Here is a 15,178-nt window from a genome sequence, read left to right on the forward strand (position 1 = left end):
TCCACCATTGTTCCTGTACCCAAGAAAGTGAAGGTAACTGAACTAAATGACTATTGACCCATAGCACTCACTTCTGTCATCATGAAATGCTTTGGGAGGCTAGTTAAGGATCATATCACCTTTACATTACCTGACACCCTAGACCCACTTCAATTTGCTTAACGCCCCAATAGATCCATATCTGGACACGAGGAATGCCAATGTAAGAATGCTGTTCATTGAGTATAGCTCAGCCTTCAACACCCTCCAAGCTCCTCATTAAGCTCGGGGCCCTGGGGTCTGAACTCCGCTCTGTGCAACTGGGTCCTGGACTTCCTGATGGGCCGCCCTCCACCCACACAGACAGTGGTGAAGAAGGCGCAACAGCACCTAAGGCCCTCACAAACTTTTACAGATGCACAATTGAGAGCATCCTGTTGGGCTGTGACACCGCCTGGTACAGCAACTGCACCGCCCGCAACCGCAGGGCTCTCCAGAGTGCGTGGAGTGGGTGGTGCGGTCTGCCCAATGCATCACCGGGGGCACACTGCCTGCCCTCCAGGACACCTACAGCACCCGATGTCACAGGAAAGCCAAAAAGATCATCAAGGACATCAACCACCCGAGCCACAGCCTGTTCACCCCTCTATCATCCAGAAAGTGAGGTCAGTGCAGGTGCATCAAAGCAGGGACCGAGAGACTGAAAAACAGCTTCTATCTCAAGGCCATCAGACTGTTAAATAGCCATCACTAGCCGGCTACCACCCGGTTACTCACCTTGCACCTTAGGGGAAGCTGCCCTATATACATAGAATCACTGGCCACTTCAATAATGTTTACATAATGCTTTACTCATTTCATATGTATATACTGTATTAGAAAATGGGTGGTTAGAGCCCCGAAGGCTGATTGGCTGATAGCAATGGTATATCAGACAGTATACCACAGGTACGACAAAACATTTGGTAACCAGTTTATAATAGCAATAAGGCTTCTCGGGGGCTTGTGGTATATGACCAGTATACCGTAGTATATTGATCATATACCACACCCCCTCGGGCCTTATTGCTTAATTCTAGTCTATGCCACTCCGACATTGCTCGTCCTAATATTTATATATTTCTTAATTCCATTATTTTACTTTTAGTTGTGTGTGTATTGTTAGATACTACTGTACTGTTGGAGCTAGGAACACAAGCATTTCGCTACACCCGTAACATCTGCTAAATATGTGTATGTGACCAATAACATTTGATTTGCTGCATGGCTGCAGTGACGGCACCTCCCTGCTCATTTTTCTGCTGTCTCCTTGTGAAGTGGTGGTAGAAGAATGGGTGTGTTTGGTGAGGCGCTGACAGGCGTTGAAGGCCCAGTCACTACAGGTCCCTGACAAATGGTCTGTCTCATCTCCACTCTGACTCAGGAACACAGAGGGAACCTTCCTCCACTACAGCCAGCAGCAGCAGTCACACGGCTCTCTTTAGAGCCTCTGTTCATCAACTAGAGTACCCAACAACATCAGGTTTCTCTATGATTCACCCACTCACAACGGTCACACTGCCCACACTACTCAGCTCTGTTTAGCAGTGTATAGAGAAAGAGAGCAAGACAGAGAGAGAGACACACCGAGAGAGAGAGAGAGAGACACACACACACCGAGAGAGAGAGAGAGAGAGAGAAAGAGAGAGAGAGAGAGAGACACCGAGAGAGAGACACCGAGAGAGAGACACACACACACACCGAGAGATAGAGAGAGACACACACACCGAGAGATAGAGAGAGAGACACACACACACCGAGAGAGAGAGAGAGAGAGAGAAAGAGAGAGAGAGAGAGAGACACAGAGAGAGACACACACACACACACCGAGAGATAGAGAGACACACACGCACCGAGAGAGAGAGAGAGAGAGAGAGAGAGAGAGAGAGAGAGAGAGAATGTGGGTATGCTTGAGTGTCAATTTAGCAAATGTCTGGACTGGAGTGTATATAAAGAGATAGCATGTCAGGGTGATAAGGAATGCATGACTGGAAAGGGAATGACAAGTGGAATATTGCCAATGTCTGGACAGTTATGTGAGAGGTTGGAGGTAACTAAAATAGCTAAATCATCCAGAGCCGGTTGATTTCAAGTTCAAGTGTCTGTGTTAAACTACTTCTGAATGAGAACATGTTCTGTTCTCGATACTGTCTGCTGAATTCATTGGAAAGAAACCGGAGGACGGTTGTTGGAATACCTCCCGTATCCGCCCACTGGCCGGAACCACACAGATACAACGAAAAAGGAAGGAAAATTCTTATAACAGACAACACTGACCACAACATGTACCTTCACACCCACACAACATCCTTGTTTGAAATCCAAGATTCAGTTAGACAGAAAGCACAGGAACAACCTGAGAGAACAATCCTGCCATTTTTATCACAGACAACAGTTTGGGAAATCTCAATAGTTTGAAGATGCTCCTTCGTCTTCTCTCCTTTACACAAATAAAGGACAAGATGCCACTGTAGTGTATTGAAATTAGTTCAGTGTAAGGTGGGATGCATTTCCTCACTCTATTACCCACTGAACTGAACCCACTGCTGTGTGTGTGTGTGTGTTCTTGCTATCTGTACATACACATTCCTCTATAAAGACCTTGATGTACTCCAGCTGCTTTAACGCACGTTAAGATGAGCCGTAAGCATGACACACATGTACACACACACACACACGTGTAATAGAACACCTTCACGCTGCGCTAGAATAACACTAGCATCTATCATTCAGGCACACACACACACACCTCATTTATTAGCCTTCTCAGGGTATAGTAAACACACTAATAAGGAAAGTGCTCGCTCGCCCCCTCCACCTCCAAGGAGAGACTAATTTCTCCGCTTGACTCGCGACACCTGGGACTGCAATCAACCCTGCTTCCACCGCCCGTCTGTCAGACACGGCTGCCACGGCAACAGAGCAGCCACTGTGTTCCCGACCACGGCTCTACGGTCCGAGGAGTGTGTCCCTGTCCCGGTGACAGGCCTGTCTCACTTAGCCCCAACCACACTGAGAGAATACATCACAGCAAGGCTTCAGAATTCATTAAGGTGGACTCCTTGGAGAACGCATTATGTCTCGAAAGGCTCAGCCGGTCACAGACACTTCCACTGATTGTGTGTGTTTTTGTTTGAAAGGGGGCGACTCGTTGATGGAACTCACCAAGCCAAAGCAGTAGTGATGTTTTATGCAAACATTTATGCAGCGTGTACCGGGATGCTCCTGCACATATCAATGGTGTTTGATATGGCTTTCTGGCTCAGTAAGGGTGATTGGATGAGGAAAGGGAAGGAGAAAAGGATGGAGAGATGGATGAATGAAGGGAGACAGGAAAGGAGAGGGAAGAGGGATGGAGAGGAGAGATGGATGAATGAAGGGAGACAGGAAAGGAGAGAGGGAAGAGGGGAGAGGGATGGAGAGGAGAGAGGGATGAAAGTAGTACCTTCAGTTGGGTTGACGGCCTCCGGTAAACTGTCCCAGGGGAGGGTCCAGGAGGGGCAAGGATGAGGTGAGAAGACTGCCTCAATACCGCTCTCCTGCGGGAACACCCACACACATCATCAAGGTTACCATAGAAACTTCTCTCTCAGAGCCTACAGGGTCTTTCCGGTCTCAACCAGCAGTAATGAAGTGGTTTACAGAGAGTAGGGAGCACTCCTCCACCCTGACCGCCGTTAACCCTGTTCCAATCTGAAGAACCACCTGAGGACAAAGGCCGCTTTTTCTTTCCAATCCTTTCTCGCTCTCGTCCTCTCCCTGTAGAGAAACACGCTGTCTGTTAAGTTGGCCTTGTTACTCGGCTCATAGGGGATGGAGGTGTCCTTCAGAACTGAAGAGATATATATTACAGGTAAAGAGCTACAGATGGGGACAAACACTGCAGCTTTGAACACTGGCCTTTGGATACTGGATGAAAGCGTTATGAAAGCTTAGTTCACGAAGAACATTCCTCGTCAAAAGTTATCAAGATATTAGAAGTAGTGTTATACAGAACTGCCTTTTATCTTTCATTGGTACAAAACAATGCCCTCTTTCTTCAGGCATAAAAAAGGGCAGTTTTCTAAACGCCATATTAAATCACCAAGGACATCCTTCATCGAAATCAAAAGCTTTGAGCTAACCTTCCTTGGCAGTTTTTTTATTGTTATTTTTTCCTCATATATTTTTCCATTAAAATAATGGACTTCATGGAAATAAATAAGTATGACAATAAGGGCATTTGCTGTAAGCCTGAGGCAGTCATTCAGAGGGAAAATCACAAACTATAAAAATGACCTTGAAGAGGCTGCCTGTTTTGTGTCATTGTTGGGTAACAAAAATAAAATGGCCTCTTGAACCAGTTCCAAGCTGGTGCACTACAGCGTAGGAGACAGCAGGTACATACTGCAGAGATACATTTGGAAACTGTCACTCTTATTTCTCAGTGCACCTGGCAAGAAGCCTTTGGAAGCCTGGTACACACACAGAGAGCTGGGGGAAAGAGGCTCTAGGACTGACAGACATCACTGGGCGTGTCAATCTTCTCCCTCACTACAGTGTGTGTGAGTAAACTGGGAAGACAAGGTGAAGCAGCTCTATACAATTATATTCTCAGCTTGACAGTAGGAGGTGATTCAGATTGTTTGTGTGGTGGACAGATGAGATGTAGTGCTGGCTTTGGTAAGCCGCAGTCAGGGATAGTACGTCACCCTGTTGGAGCCTAGCCCTCTCTCTTTCTGTCTTTCTCTCTCTCTGTGTGCCCTGGACTGGCCTCTACACACACAGGCCCCTTGGCTCCACCAAGGCCTCAGACCGTACAACAGCTGCACTCCAGTCCTGCCGGTGACGACCACACAAACACATGCACACACGCACAAAGCCAACCAGCACCGAAATCCGTCTGGGCAGGAGAGGGACGGCAGTATTTGTGTGTGGGCAGTATGTGTGTGTGTGTGTATGTTCCTATGTCAGTGCATGTTCCAACTGTGTGCACCTGTGCCTACTCCGTAATCGACCAGGGTTGAATATCACATTCTAAGAGGGCAACTTGTTATCAACATTTACGATTGGCTGATGCACTTCCTGCCGTAGTTGGCCAGCAAGAAATCTCTGATTTATACTTGGGACCAGCCGTGCCAGAGAACAGTGAGGGTGTTCAGTGTTAGGAAGGTTTGAGCCAGCTGAGAAAGCAGTTTCCTGACTTGACAGCTGTGTCGGTTTGTGTCCCACTGAAACCGCTCCACCATAACGTGTTCCAGGCAGCCATTTGGAGCCTAGTGCTAACCGTGCTAGTAATTACACCCTGAGAGGCTGTAGGCTATATTGAGAGTGTGGAGTAATGATGCTAGCGGGTGTGTACTGAGCAGTGGTGGTGTTTTTTTGCAATTACTACAAGCAGGACAGTCTGGCTGTAAAATTGTATTATTTTTGTATTGGATTCAGTGTTTTTATTCAAATCAAAGTTTGAGGTGAAAGATGTGCACTATAGTGTAAAGTGGTGGCAAATATAAAAGTGGCCTATGGGACGGAAATTACGACTTCAATTTGATTACCTGTCAAACAATTACACAGCAAATCACTATTAAAATGCGGTTTACACTTGGTCTAATGACATGTCTGTAAACAATTAGAATGCGACAAGTGTAGCTGGTCAAAACGAGATTTAATGTGGAATGTCTGTAGACCATCGCTGTGACTGTCGGTTCCCTTGTTGCACAGACATGAAAACAGGTAATGTCTCTGTGACTGTCGGTTCCCTTGTTGCACAGACATGAAAACAGGTCATGTCTCTGTGACTGTCGGTTCCCTTGTTGCACAGACATGAAAACAGGTAATGTCTCTGTGACTGTCGGTTCCCTTGTTGCACAGACATGAAAACAGGTCATGTCTCTGTAACTGTCGGTTCCCTTGTTGCACAGACATGAAAACAGGTAATGTCTCTGTGACTGTCGGTTCCCTTGTTGCACAGACATAAAAACAGGTCATGTCTCTGTGACTGTCGGTTCCCTTGTTGCACAGACATGAAAACAGGTCATGTCTCTGTGACTGTCGGTTCCCTTGTTGCACAGACATGAAAACAGTTCATGTCTCCGTTGTCCTGGTTACTGGGCAGCAACAAATCCATCTGTGACAAGACGTGGCAGGAGTTCTAAAATTGACAGACAGAATGACCTACTTTTATTTCGTCACACTCACAACCGTAAGCAATTTTACCTTGCAAGTAATGATGATGTTGTGTTGGGTTCAATTTCCTCAATGAATAAAAAGTAGGTATCGTAAGTTTCGACGTCGTCAGCTATAACGTCACTCTGTTCATTTTTGTAACTGGCTAGCCAGCTAGCTATTTAGCCAACAAGCTCGCAACGAACCAAATCATTGTTTAGAAAGTACCTTTGAGTTGCCTGGCTGTCGTTTTGTGTTTATAATTTTTCATAACGACAACGTCAAGTTTGATGTTGGACGAAAATATAATGTTCATTATGTCACAGTGACAACAGTCCACAAACATCGATAGACCAACTGCAAACCAGCCTTTAAAGTAACAGAACGCAACAGCAAGGCCGCAATAATCTGCGAGAAAGCCTTCAATTATAGGAAGCGGGACAATTTTACAACCAATTGGAGTGCATAAATCCTTTATCGTTGCAGCTCAGGGACAGGCAGTGGGATGAGGGAGTACCAAATTCGGGCAGTTCTGTGTGTTTGCGCGCGCGATGTGCCTAGAGGCATTCAAGAGAGAGAAAGGCGCTGCTGCTAGAGAGCATGTGAGTTTTTACCACTGACAGCTTTCCTGAAACCTTCAATGTGCCTCATCTAATCCTCCCAAAAAGAGATGATGGGAAGGCATGAGGGGAGAGTTGACAGAGAGTGAGAGGGGGGGAAAGAGACCAAGAGGGAGTGGGAGAAAGATACAAAAAAATATTAAATTACTTTGAGTTTAGTCATCGTGGGCCTGGGGCCTCCAACGAAGTGCACCTCCTTCATCGTCATCTCCAGGCTTTCCTGATTTGCTTGGCTGGACTGTTGTGTTTCGGCTATGGTTGGGGGGCCGATAGTGAAGGTCTTGCGGGTGGAGAGGGCCATCCCACAGGCCTGGGCCGCCCTGGGGACCCCTGGGACTTCCTGGACCTGGAGGTACCAGCGCAGCAAGAGAGGCAGCTGGGATAGCGCGCTGGCGTTGTGGCTCTGGAGGGAGCTCTGTGAGGGAGGAGGAGGGGAAAGTGAAGACAATGGCCTGAGTCAGCTAAGTGATTCATCAGAAGTGTCATCTGCACTGAACCAAGAGCCCAGGTTCCACCAGGCTGATCCCCTCCACTCATCACCCCTCTGGAGATGGAGGAGAGAGACAGGCACTAAGAAAGGCAAGGGTTGGGAGAGAGAGATGGACAGCTGTAGAGGGGTGTGTGGGGGTATGTGTGTATGTTAGTTATTCTATCCTTGTGGGGACCTAAAATCCCCACAAGGATAGTAAAACAAGAAAATATCTCCCTCTTGGGGACATTTCCCACATTCCCATGAGGACAAAGGCTATTTTAAGTTTAGGGGTTAGGTTTAGGGTTACAATTAAGGTTAGGATTGGGGTAAGGGGCTAGTGGTTAGAGTTAGGTTTAGTGCTATGGTAAGGTTTAGGGGTTGGGGAAAATAGGATTTTGAATGGAAATTAATTGAAGGTTCCCACGAGGATAGAAGAACATAACGTGTGTGTGTGTGTTTCCAAGAGAGAGGGAGTGAGAGGGAAACAGACAGAGCATAGAAAGAGGTGACAGTAGATAAAGCCAAGGGTCTTTTATCTGGCTCTCTGTCCTGTGGATCTGTGGATAGACAGCGGTGGCAGTGCTAGGCTGAGAAACTGGAAACCATTTGGAGCACAGCTGACCCCTAAGAGCCTCATTGTGAGAACTTCACTTCATTCCAATCCCAGGCTATACAGCTATGAGAACAGGAGGAGAGATGGAAAAGGAGAGAGGTGTGCAGAGACCCTGTTGACCGCTTGGCTCCAAGGCATAATAGATCGATAACTAACACCCTGTGGTGGCATCTCATAAAAACCCAAACCACCAAAACACTAAACAAAATATGGGAAATCTATAACTAAAAAGTTCCCAGGAAAATTCAGCTAGGGGCAAATTAAAATAACTTTATTTTACAAACTAACTTGATGATGAACTACAGTAAGTGATTGGCAGCAAATCTCATCCTTTCAACACCAATCTCGCAACCTAATTTCTCACATCCGAAATTAGGCTCTGACAATGACATCATTTTAAAATCAGCACGTCGAACCAAGCATGATCCCAAAGCCGGTTCATTGAAATGCATATCAACCAACTACATTTAAAATAGACCTATTTGTCATCATCCACAGCCAGGTGGACCACCTTTGAGAATAGAATCTGTGCTGACTGACACACACACACACACACACACTCTCTTAGGAAGGCACTGTTCTGCCTGGTTTCCACTGTATAACGCCTCTGTGGGTGTACAGGTACCACCTGATGAGACATTCAATGTAGAAGGGCATCATGCATCATTTCAGAGGCCTTCATAATACGGTCGACATGGCAACAGGTGTAAGTACTCAAATGAGGTAGCAGGTGATGACAGGGGACAATAGGGTAATATGCTACTGTTAAAATAAAATGTGCCACACGCTCAGAGCTACCACTTGTCTAAAACTAGCATGGAGACTAAACAGGCCTGGGAAATGCAAGTTGCATAAAGATTGAAGAAACACGATTGCAAGAGAAGTGCTGGTAGTTTACATATTTAGTGACCAGCAGAAGGGAGGCTTGGTCCGTGGAATATAAATCAAGTGCATAAAGCAAGAACTCTGTAGCCTGTGTCCCAGATCTGTTTGTGCCGTTTTGCCAGTGACAGCAATGGAGTTGGAAAGACAGCACAAACAGATCTAGGACTCAGGCTAAGAGTTCTAGACTAACTTCCCTTCAAACATATTACTAACAGATAACCTCCAAGGGCCTTCCTTACCAGGTATTGATGGATACAAGGCAGCAACACCACATCAGTCAGAGTGAAGTACAGCCCCTCAGCAAACACATGCTCCAGCTGCGGCAGCTCTGTGGTCTTCACTTTCCTGATGTCAGAGCTCTCCCTAATGGTCGTGGACGGAACTGCACCACTATCCACATAGAGCTTGGCCAGGGCTGCTTGGAGTTCTAGCCCGTTGGCGGACTGCGAATCCTGGGGCTGGGTGACATCTGTCCCTTGGTCCTCTTGGAGGTCCTGAGAGATTTTCTTCTGGTGGTTCTTCTGCTGCTGCTGGAGCTTCTGCCGGCGGATCTTGTCGTCGTTGTGCACCTTGACGGGCTCGCCTAGTGTCTTTTCAAGGTTGAGGAGGGCAGAGGGGAGGTGCAGGGATGGGTTAGTGGGCTGCCGGAGGTGGGCCTCCACGGCCGAGGGGATACTGAGCTCACACAGCCTGGTCCACTGGCTCACCTATAAGGGAGAGGAGGATTCATTTTGACTAATATTTGTGGCATTGGTGTAATGTAGAGTTGTATTTTTATACAGTACTGTGTGTCCAAGACAACTAGTAAACAAGTTTATCCCATCTTATTCACAAGCTCATAAAAAATCCCTCTGGAAGAATATAAGATTCAATTGGTTTTCCAATGGGAAAGCTCCTACTGATGTGTGACAATTTAATTATGCCTAGAAACAAAAAAACAAAAACACTAATGTCATCTTTACACAAACAGAATCATTTGTAGTTTTGCCAATGGCACTGCATGCATACCATAATAATTGAGTGTTGCCCCTTACCTCAGCGCAGGCCTTCAGACAGGTCTTCTTGAACCCTAGCAGTGATGCTGCATCCTTCCTTCTGGGGTCTGCCTCACAGGTCCTGTCTATAATATGCCTGAGCACCACAGCCAGCCCGGCCCTGCAGTACCTCCCAGTCTTATCCAGTACGGCGGGGAGACGGCAGCCCCTCACCAACACAGGCAAGTCCTTGACATGGACCATTGAGACAGCTAAAGACGTTGGTACCTGTCGAAGCAATATTGTTGTTACACATATCGATGTTGACATGTATTCATTCACCTTCACTATATTGTGTTAAATAGTTGACTGAAACCTGCTCGGTAAAGTTTTCCCAACTTCTTTGCCTGTCATTACTGTCTACAACACAAAGCAAATCGACAATGACAAACCTGTGACTTCCAGGATTGTGAGCTTTGTGTGTCAGGCTTGGCAGAGACGAGGAAGACTTTGAATGATGTGCACTCGCAGTAAGACAGGAGGAAGAGTGAGATGGAGGTGTGTAGGGGAACAGAGGGCTGCTCGTTTTGGGAGGATAATTCCAGGTAGAGACACTCTGGCTGCTCCTGATGTGGGTCTGTCTGCGTCATTGTGACAGGAGGTACTGAATAGGTTGAATATTGGTGTCAATCAAACCTGTAAACACGACAAATGGTATTGTGGCAACAAACTGACCAAAGTTAGCTGACTAAAGTTAACTCCATACATCTCAAGATGTATGTCTATATCGTGAAGTAGAGTTTAGTCTGCTAGACTAAAGTTGCTAGCTAAGACTAGCATATGCTTGCATATCCAACGTTAACTTACCTACTGTTAGCTAGGTAGTAGCTGTCTAGCTAGGTATACATTTAGCTAGTGCTCTGCATAGTTAGCCCACGCCTCGTTTCTGCTTAGGTTCTGACAATCAAGCAAACTATGATACATTGAAATTAGCTACTTACAGTTCATGTGAAGCTCACTGTGCACGTTGTTATAGTAAGCACGTCACTTCCTCAAGTCAGTTCCACGTGTAACAGTCAATACAGACCGACCTGATCAATGATACATACATACTGAAATTAAATGTAAACATTGTATTACAAAATTATGTATACACTATATAGTTATAGTGACGTATTTTGAATACAGTCTAGATAATCAAAATATGCTACGGGTAATGTCGAGGTCCGTGCAACAAATTAGCTTGCTTGTTTCTTCGGATGTATTTAGTGGATGGACAAGAATGCCGCTAGGAAATAAAGGCGTTTCAGCTACAGTAGCTCAAATGCGACTTGTTAAGTTACTGTGAATACTTACGTGGCATAATAACCACATTGGTGTGAGAACACGTTAAAGATATTTGAGAGTAAGGTAAGGTAATCAAACATGACGAATCTCAACTAACCTTTGCTAGCTTACTAGCTAGCTAGTAGCTAGCTAGCAAGCTGAGCTAGCTAGCAGGTTTCCCAACCAAGGCTAACGTTAACTTAGCTAATTGGTATAGCTAGGTAGCAAACTGGACACCTTGCTAGACAGCTTCAGAAGCTGACAGTCACGTACAAGTCAGAATTTCTTACCTAGCATTATGTACATGCAAGTTAGTGTAGAAGCAGTTGACCTTTGTGTCAATAGTAACTAGTTGGTTATGTTTTCTGTCTAGCTTTGCCGTCCAACAATATCACTAAAGTTACTCACTAGCTGTGAGATCACCAATTAGCCAGTACTATATTTATCAACTGGATGAGGCCAAAAACAGGTAGGGCCTATAGTCAAAGCATATTTCATATTCTACATATCCTTTCTATCTACAGTTCAGTGTGATCATGGCTGCATCAGTGAGTCTGGAGTTGGACCCTGTCTTCCTAAAGGGACTGGGATACTTGCACTCAAAGAACAAAGACTCTGTGGATAAACTCCGAGCTCTTCTGGATGAGTCTCTATCAGGCAGAGGCAGTGATTCCTCTTACCGCTCATCACTGAAGGTATGGACTATTGTAGCTTAGTTGGTAGAGCATGGTGCTTGCAAAGACAGGATTGTATGATCGATTCCCAGGACCACCCATACGTACAAAAATGTATGCACACGTGACTATGTGGCTTAGGATAAAAGGGTCTGCTAAATGGCATATATTATTATTATACTATATGGCATTCATTCACCTCTCTTCAGAACATGATGTTGTCATAATTTTACAGGCTGGCGCGATTATATTCTTATGATGTCATCATATGGGGTTTTGACAGTAGTCCAAAGGGAATCCATAGACATGCATGATCGAGGTGTAAAATATGAAACCTTGCCTAGGCCCCTGTGTCTTGCTTTGCCTGTGTCAATCGTTATCATTTCAGATGTCCCTTCGCTGCCGCTTGTCTCTAGTTCTTTCAGTCACTCCCAGCATTTGTATCCTGGAGTAGTAGCTCTGAAGCCTCGTGTTTAAAAAACAAACTTTATTTGTCACATGCGCCGAATACAACAAGTGTAGACCTTGTATCTATCAACAGGAGGTGGAGGTGACGAAGGTGTCCGTGTCCAAGATGAGCATAAATAAACAGGACTCTAAGTCCTCCTGTAGCTCCTCCTCTTCATCTAGCAGCAGCAGCAGCAAGTCCAGCAGCTCAGAGAAGAGCAAAAAGGAGGTGGAGAAGAGGCCTTCAGACAAGGTACGAAATGGAATGGATGCTGTGCCTGAGTAGGGGATAGGGATTTATTTATGATCTAGGCTAGTTCGTTCCAGAACCAAACCAGTACTGCAAATCATGGAAACCACAAAAACCACGTGTCGTCATACATAATGTTATTACATTGAATTTTAAGACATTCATCCATATTCCAGTAATTCCATTCCTTTTGTTGAGACAATCTAGAACCAAACATGCATGCACAACTATCCACTGTACATACATAATGTTATACATTGGTGTGACATATCTTCAGTTTGTTGAGATGACACAGAACGTAAACCGTCACGTAAAGGTCATACGTCAACATTTTAGTATGAAATCCGTATTTGTTGAGGTTGAAATAGAACATACCACCTACATATCAACTTTATAAACCTTCATAACACTGTTATATAACCTTCCTAACACCTTTATTGCACTTTCCCTTTGTCTTCCAGGTGAGGGTAGAGCCAGGTGAAGGACCTGAGCTGTCTAAGAAGCCTCGCCTGGAGCCCAAGCAGCAGGAGAACCGCTCGTCCCCCGTCACAGTCCAGCCCTTCAAAGACATACCTCTGCCTGACTTCTCCAACTTCGACGCGGAGACCAACGCTGACGACTTCGCCATGGAGATGGGGCTGGCCTGTGTGGTTTGCAGGTAGGTACCTGGATGTTTTTGAATGCCACCTGGGTCCATGTAGTCTTTTCCTGTTTGTCCTGTTTTCCCGTTTGGTGCCTGTGAACACTACGTCTAACTCTCAGTGATGAATGACTGTATGTACTGTGTGTAATGTGTTTTCATTGGGAAATAAAATCAATCAATTAGTTTCATGTTGATGACCTCAGGCAGATGACGGTGACGTCGGGCAACCAGCTAGTGGAGTGCCAGGAGTGCCACAACCTCTACCACCAGGACTGCCACAAGCCCCAGGTGACGGACAAGGACGTCAACGACCCGCGCCTGGTGTGGTACTGCGCCCGCTGCACCCGGCAGATGAAACGCATGGTAAGAGATGGATAGACGACAAAGTCATCCTGGCTGAGTCTGAAATGGCACCCTGTTTCTTACATAGTGCACTACTTTTAACCAAATCCCTATGTGCGCTTGTCAGAAGTAGTGCACTATATAGGGAATAGAGTGCTTTTTGGACGCAAACCATGTGAGCAATACTTATAACAAGGGGTGTAATTCAGTGAGTTGAGACCTTCTGAACGTTGTAGATAGAAATTAACAGAGCTGAAACGATTCCTTACTCTAACTGACAGACAATCATCTATTTTCTACACAATACATTTCTATCTGAACGTTCTGTAATGTTGTACACTCCCAAAAAGACTCCAGTTGAATGGGTTCTTATGCTGTTGTTGTTTTTCCTGCCAGGCCCAGAAGACCCAGAAGCCTTCACAGAAGCCGACACCAGCCGTTGTGTCAGCAGCCCCCGTGGTGAAGGACCCTCTGGTGAAGAAACCGGAACTCAAGGTCAAACCCGACACATCCAGCACCTTTCAGGCCTTCAAACGAACTGAGGTGAAGGTAAGCATTACAACACCAGAGCTGCATATTTGAACTACAAGTCAATTTAGACATTTTTCAATGAGATATACCTTGTCTAATGCAACCTGATCATGTAATACCCAGACATTATACGACTTTACATGGCATACAGTGCAATAGCCTTTTCGAAGATGGCGGACATTTAGGTTGAATGTAAAGACTAAATGTTTATATGTTGTCATGCAAACTGACCATGTGTGTAATACCTGGACATTATACTAGGGGGAAAGGATCAGAGTCATTTTGATATGCTTAGGAGTATTGCATCTCTATAACGCTTGTTTCTTTCCCTCCTAGGCGTCTGCAGCAGTATCTGCCAACCCCTCCAGTAGCAGCGGCTCCTTGCAGTCGGGAAGCGGCCTCACAGGGTGGGCCGCCTTCGGGGCCAAGACCTCCGCTGGCCCTGGCGCCAGCACCAAACCTGGCTCCTCAGGGCCAAGTGGAAGTAGCAAGACCTCCTCCACCTCTACCCCCCCTGGCCAAAAACCTGCCGGACTATCCGGGCTGGCCAGCTCTAAGACGGGCGGAGGACTGGGTGGCAGTGGCTCCAAGATGGCGATCGGAGGAGGAAATGGAAATAATGGTGATGGTGGAAACGGCTCCAGCTCTGTGCCTCTGAAGCCTCCTCCACCTCTGACCCTGGGGAAGCAGACCCTAAACCGGTCCTCCAGTGGGGAGAACCAGGGGAAGGGGACAAGTCCTGGGTCCTCCCCCAGTGGGCCTCAGCCCAGCCTGGGAGGGAACAGCGGAGGGTCTGGGGGCAATGGAGCAGGGAATGGGAACGGTAACGGGTCGAAGGCTGCGGCTGAAGCGCCAGGGGGTGGCAAGGCGCCCACGTCCCAGGAGTCTCAGCTCAACGCCATGAAACGCCTGCAGATGGTGAAGAAGAAAGCGGCTCAGAAGAAGCTGAAGAAATGAATGGAATGAGAGGAGTAGTGAGGGAAGGAAGAGAACGAGAAGTGTGTAAGTAAGATGTTCGAGGTGGAAGTTATGAATGGGAGTGAGTGCCAGAGCATTGAATTAACTGTAACGTGGATGTAACCGTGTCCAATTGAATACTTGAATTTCATTGATGTATGAAATGCTGCTGGAGAGACTGTTAGTGGCTATAATGTGCCTCTTCGTTCTGTCCAAACTCAGCCACATCACAGAAAATGTAATAAAATGTATTATTTTTTATGACATAGTAGAATTGTCTTT

At 46.2% G+C, this 15,178-nt stretch overlaps 2 protein-coding genes across 5 annotated transcripts in view; one reads left to right on the forward strand and one right to left on the reverse strand.

Annotated features, from left to right (window-relative positions):
• Nucleotides 1-10,784, reverse strand: part of LOC139419115 (glutathione S-transferase, C-terminal domain containing) — a 62,038-nt gene extending 51,254 nt beyond the window's left edge. The window contains exons 1-6 of one of the 3 annotated variants that reach the window (XM_071169050.1): nucleotides 10,728-10,780; nucleotides 10,179-10,422; nucleotides 9,787-10,014; nucleotides 8,992-9,459; nucleotides 6,931-7,197; nucleotides 3,464-3,557 (exon numbers count right to left, since the gene is read on the reverse strand). In XM_071169050.1, the coding sequence (XP_071025151.1) occupies nucleotides 3,464-3,557; nucleotides 6,931-7,197; nucleotides 8,992-9,459; nucleotides 9,787-10,014; nucleotides 10,179-10,376 (1,255 nt within the window). In that variant the 5' untranslated portion in view covers nucleotides 10,377-10,422; nucleotides 10,728-10,780. Of the gene's footprint in view, nucleotides 1-3,463; nucleotides 3,558-6,930; nucleotides 7,198-8,991; nucleotides 9,460-9,786; nucleotides 10,015-10,178; nucleotides 10,423-10,727 lie in introns of all 3 variants that reach the window. The other 2 variants (XM_071169049.1, XM_071169051.1) reach the window with 2 other exon arrangements.
• Nucleotides 10,785-10,989: 205 nt separating this feature from the next.
• LOC139419116 (integrator complex subunit 12) lies at nucleotides 10,990-15,157 on the forward strand. Of its 2 annotated transcripts, none has more exons than XM_071169052.1 (7): nucleotides 10,990-11,136; nucleotides 11,577-11,747; nucleotides 12,268-12,426; nucleotides 12,885-13,081; nucleotides 13,270-13,429; nucleotides 13,805-13,957; nucleotides 14,276-15,157. In XM_071169052.1, the coding sequence occupies exons 2-7, from the start codon at nucleotides 11,589-11,591 to the stop codon at nucleotides 14,894-14,896; spliced, it is 1,449 nt and encodes a 482-aa protein (XP_071025153.1). In that variant the 5' UTR covers nucleotides 10,990-11,136; nucleotides 11,577-11,588; the 3' UTR covers nucleotides 14,897-15,157. The 2 variants fall into 2 exon arrangements, with proteins under 2 accessions (XP_071025153.1, XP_071025154.1); XM_071169053.1 differs by having other exon boundaries at nucleotides 10,996-11,136; nucleotides 13,805-13,951.
• Nucleotides 15,158-15,178: the final 21 nt, after the last annotated feature.

This window comes from Oncorhynchus clarkii, chromosome 10 (genome assembly GCF_045791955.1).
Source record: "Oncorhynchus clarkii lewisi isolate Uvic-CL-2024 chromosome 10, UVic_Ocla_1.0, whole genome shotgun sequence".
NCBI lineage: Eukaryota > Metazoa > Chordata > Actinopteri > Salmoniformes > Salmonidae > Oncorhynchus > Oncorhynchus clarkii.

Excerpts from the sequence above, each read along its gene's own strand:
- LOC139419116 (XM_071169052.1), top strand. The coding sequence starts at position 11,589 with ATGGCTGCATCAGTGAGTCTGGAGTTGGACCCTGTCTTCCTAAAGGGA. Across the intron at positions 12,427-12,884 it reads AGAAGAGGCCTTCAGACAAG|GTGAGGGTAGAGCCAGGTGA; the intron begins GTACGAAATGGA and ends TTTGTCTTCCAG. Across the intron at positions 13,082-13,269 it reads CTGGCCTGTGTGGTTTGCAG|GCAGATGACGGTGACGTCGG; the intron begins GTAGGTACCTGG and ends TGATGACCTCAG.